The sequence below is a fragment of the Eptatretus burgeri genome, chromosome 1, assembly GCF_056783735.1.
Source record: "Eptatretus burgeri isolate ZD-2024b chromosome 1, Ebu_testis_v1, whole genome shotgun sequence".
NCBI lineage: Eukaryota > Metazoa > Chordata > Myxini > Myxiniformes > Myxinidae > Eptatretus > Eptatretus burgeri.
Window position 1 is genome coordinate 112609461 of NC_140961.1, and position 5158 is coordinate 112614618.

The 5158-nt window shown below is 40.8% G+C and overlaps 2 protein-coding genes across 2 annotated transcripts; both read right to left on the minus strand.

Annotated features, from left to right (window-relative positions):
- Positions 1-1503: 1503 nt before the first annotated feature.
- Positions 1504-2169, minus strand: LOC147035197 (zinc finger BED domain-containing protein 5-like). The gene has a single exon (XM_085894443.1). The coding sequence runs from the start codon at positions 2167-2169 to the stop codon at positions 1585-1587; it is 585 nt and encodes a 194-aa protein (XP_085750569.1). The 3' UTR covers positions 1504-1584.
- A 32-nt stretch (positions 2170-2201) lies between these two features.
- Positions 2202-3097, minus strand: LOC147035198 (protein FAM200C-like). The gene is made up of 2 exons (XM_085864227.1): positions 2357-3097; positions 2202-2219 (listed from the first exon to the last, which is right to left on the minus strand). The coding sequence occupies exons 1-2, from the start codon at positions 3095-3097 to the stop codon at positions 2202-2204; spliced, it is 759 nt and encodes a 252-aa protein (XP_085720353.1).
- Between the last annotated feature and the right edge of the window lie 2061 nt (positions 3098-5158).

Below are 5158 nucleotides of genomic sequence, written 5' to 3' on the forward strand. Positions count from 1 at the left end.
ATATATATATATATATATATATATATATATATATATATATATATATACACACACACATACATACACACATATATATATATATATATATCCACACCCACATTTATATATACATATATATATATATATATATATATATATATATATATATATGTACACCTATACATGTATACACATATATTGGGTGGTTGCTAGACTACCGTTATTCTCAGGTTTCCCCTCTGTCTGTATGGATGTAATGGACAGCTCTGGAGGCCAGAGGAGTCAACCGATTTTGATAAAACTTTACTGGTAGGTTCATACCAGGATCCAGTTGTATGCTTTTGAGCACTGTTGCTATGGACACCACCGTTGCCTAGCAACGGGACTTTGAAATTTTTGAAAAAAGCTGAAAAATATTTATATATTTTTTTTTTCGAAAATAAAAAAAAATCGGCTTCCGCGCTTTTATGCGCAGTATAATCAACCTCTTTGTCAAAAAATTTCAGCCCGATCCATCAAAAACTGTATGACTCGTATGCAATTTTGTAGCGACCACCCATGTCGCCTACTGGCTTGTGTGTGTGTATATATATATATATATATATATATATATATATATATATATATATATATATATATATATATATATATATATATATATATATATATATATATATATATATATATATATATATATATATATACACTAGCGATACCCGTGCACATGCACAGGATAGCAGTACAACATAGCTGGTAGCAGACGACAGACCGTACACGGGGAATGACAAAAATACACATTGTGCAAAATGCAAGTGGTACTATGGAACGCCAAGACTTCCCAAACATTGTCGGCATGTCCGCTAAGTGCCACATAAATTTCACAGGGATCGTGTGATGGCGAGCCGAGTTTTTAGTGTGCAAGCTTGGGATTATAATATATATATATATATATATATATATATATATATATATATATATATATATATATATATATATATATATATATATATATATATATACATATACATATATACACGATTGTTTCGTCACATCACACCTTCATGATGTGACAGTTAATTTCAGGTAGCCATACCATATCAGACAAACACCAGCACAGTCTTCAAGTTTTGCCATACGTGGAATACCCAAGAACAATTGCACTGAAGCTTTACATTGTTGTCATTATTCATAGCCTATAGAACTTGTCCAAGTACTGCAAAACTGGAGGTTATTGGAAGTATTATGAAGGTGATTTGTGTTCTTCAATGTTGAAGTATATAATTAAATCTTAATAAAAGTTTTAAAAAAGGTTGAAAGCAGTGGTTCTAAAACTTTTTTTGACTACCGCCCCCTTCTGCCCTCTTGGACCGGCCCAATGCCCCCTTGTCCTATCGTTCGTGGTCGGATACCCAGTGGGCAATAGGATAGTCCGAATTTATGTAGATCGGAAGTAAAAATAACAAGCCAAATAATTTCTGAATAATATTTTACTTTATTTTACTTTACTTTTCCTTTTCTATTTTATTTTGTACTACCTACAATGTTTCAGCAGAACAAGTCCAGGTGAGGCAAACTGGGAATCTGTTATCACAGGCCCAAATACCATTAGTGTGAAGGGTGGGCCTGGTGACTCGCTGCGAGATTACGAATGTCTGGCTCCATCTCAGTGAGGTAGAGACGCAGATCGCCCCTCTTGGTAATGTCAAGGCGGTTTCGATACTTGGTCAGCAGCACCATCACAGCGCTGAACCCTCTTTCAACGAGGTATGATGTGGGGAACGCCATCAGCAGCAGTTCTGCCTCTGTCCACATTGCGGGGTATTCGCCCCGCTCCAGAATCCAGAATTTGCCGTATTCATGCTGCGAGAATCTTGCCTTCACCTCATCATCATTCCACAAGTTGATAATTTCGTCCTGTAATTCGCGCTTCACATCTCGAATGTCACATTTGAATGGGTTGATCACCCATGCTGGCACCGACAGTTCCAGCATGTCTCTGAAACGCTGCTCCATATCTCCACAAATCTTCTCAAGGTGATTGCAATAAACGAGCAGCTCGTCATCAGAAACAGCAGTTTCCTTTGCCAACCGGGGAAAGTGGTACATATCTCTGCGGCCGATGGTTTCCCTGTGCAGAGTCACCTTGGTTACGAACGCGCCGATCACTTTCTTTCCTTTAATCAGCGTCATATGGTCACCCTGGAGTTGTTTGTTGACATCATTCAGTGTACTGAATATGTCTGCGAGTTAAGCCACATCATGCTCAATCACATTCACTTTCTCCGATAACTGTATCAATTTCCGACAGAAACTCGACCACTGTCGAGAAGAGGGCATGGAAACTGGTCAAACAATTGCCTTTGGACAACCATCGAACTTCGGGATGGAACAAGAGCCTCTCGAATGGTTCATCATTCTCCTGGCAAAGCTGAGGAAACAGCCGATCATGCAGAAACGACACCTTGATTTTATTCACTGCTTTGATTACTATTTGGAGTGATGTATGAAGTCTGGTGCTGAGAGCTTTTGCTACAAGATGCTGGCGGTGCACGACACAGTGAATGGCGAACATGGACGGTACCTGGTTCTTCAGAAGCGCAATAAAACCATGCTGGCGGCCAACCATCGCTGGTGCCCCATCCGTCGTGCAAGCGAGAATGTTCTCCATCGGTATGTTCTTATCAGTAAAGAACTTCTCCAACGTTTGGAAGATGGAAGAACCCTTCGTATCGGTCTGGAGAGAGCGTGCAAACAACAATTCTTCCACCATTTCCTGATCACGGATGAAGCAAATGTAGCAGAGTAACAGAGCTTCACTGTCATGCAAAGTGGACTCATCCAGCTGGATGTCGAAATGCGTGCTTCTCAGCTCACAACACAGCTTATCTTCTGATGACATTTCATCAATCCGCCTGGCCACGGAATCATTGCTGAGCGCAATCGACGAGAGAACTGGATACGGATCCTGGCCCATAACAGTTTTTATCACTTCCCCAACAGCCGGTTTGATCAACTGTTCGCCGATTGTATACGGTTTTCCAGATCTGGCAATGAGCAATGGTAGCTTATACGACGCTTCCAGTCCTTTATCCACGAGCTTTTGGCTGGCTTTGAACATTGTCGTTACGTGGATCGCTTCTCAAATTTCTCTTTCAGCGATTGGAAATAGCTGACCTCTGTGCGAGTCTTATCACTGTGCTTTTTACTCAGGTGCTCGCTCAGTCGAGATGGTTTCATTGCTTCATTGGACGGCGTGATACCACACAACAAACACATCGGTGACTGCGTGTTCGTCAGGGTTGGAATGAATCCATACTTGATGTATTCAACGGAATACTGACGACACATTTTCTTTGAGGCCGACATCTTGAAGCCGACCGGACGTGAAGCTTTTTTGATAATAAAATCAATACGCCAAGATGTCAGAAGACTAACACCAGTGATAAGGCCAAACAATAATTATATATATTTCCAGTCTCTGGTCAGCGCGCGCATCGATTTTCACCCTGCACATCAAAAAAAATTTTCTTCACATTTCCAACGGTAGCTACAACAGGACGCGCCTAAAACACAATGCCGCGCCGCCTCAGTACTCGAGCCTCGCTGGGAATTGCGTTGCCGGATCATAACACATGTATATGGTATTCACACCATGTGTGTATTAAAAAAAACACTGACTTGCATTGTTGGTAAACAAGTCTGTAATATGCTTGAAGAACTTAATGATTTTCAGAATAAATATATTTTAAAATGTGTTCATTATTTACAAAAAGGCCTACCTGTCCCATTGCCTGTTTTTAATTTCTCTCTGGACGGCGCCACGGCAAACGGGGAGGACCGCAACGGGCATTGTATGGCCAATTTGCCGAATGGCGCCGGGTAACCTGTTCAGACTGCAGGAAGCCCAATGAGCGCTCCTAATCTCCGCTGCTCCTCAAAATCGCCAGTGTCCCCCAAATCATTGCCAGTGCCCCCGACCACTCGTGGAGTCTGGAGCGCCCCCCTGAAAGTTCCCAGCGCCCACTGGGGGGCGGTAGGGACCACATTGAGAACCACTAGTTTAAAGGCATATAAATAAATCAATTCTGAGTTTTACCGACATTTTACCTAATGTCTATTACACCACCTTATTTAACACGTTACATGAGTTATTCATGCCTGTTGTTTGTGTCCTTTATGACGTTCCGAAAAAACAGTAAGTTTCCTGTTTGGAATGATTTTGAATTTTGTTTGACTGCCATACAGGCAGAGTAAAAATATTATCTCCCGACTCTGCACATGTGTGATCGGGACGAATTCAGGGTCAAAATTCTGTAAAACGGTAAGCTCGTCTTCTAATTCATTTTCGTGTTCAAAATATAACATTCAATTTAAATAAGTTGTTCCTCAATCATGAACTGATAAGGCGGACATTGACCAAGTGTTTAACCCCACTTTTTGCTTTGCGTGCCTGTGGTGAAAAGGGAAAATTGTAATAAATTTTAAGATAAAGAAAAAAAGATCAAATTTTCAAATTATTTTATATCAGGAGATAAAAAAAAGATCAGATGTTCAAGTGAATAAACCAGATCTTTATTCTCTCTGATCATTGTCCTCTCATATGCCTTACATACCTTTGTAACAACTGAAAATTAGCCCCTCTATTTTTATGGGAATGTTGCAGATTGCATTGTTTTCTGCCGATTTTATTTAGTATGAGCACTGACCCAACACATACAATACATTGGCAAGGTGCATTTGCAAGGCAAGGTGCACAATACATTGGCAAGGTGCATTGGAAAGACAAGGTCATTGGCAGACAGCAAATTCCAGAACTTCCATTTCCAGAACCAATGCTCACATTCACTAATTTATTCCTTTTTCCTGCCGATAGATCCACGTTCCACACTCTCTTCAATCTCATTCTTCCCTCCACGTCTTCAAGACAGCTGTTTATCACCATCTCAAGTCAGCCACATTCAAAAACATGATCTTTTCTACACCCGTTAAACCATCTCCCAACCCTCCCAAAATTTGGCTTATACATCCATTTCTCCAACCCTTGCATTCTCCCTCGCCATTACCTGCATCCCTTGTTTGTCAGTCTCCATCTATTTTCTCCTTCCGTCCTGCTGCTGGTGTTTCTTCTTTCTTCTGCTGTTCCCTTTGTTATGTCGTGTCCTGATTTGTTCTGTGTCCG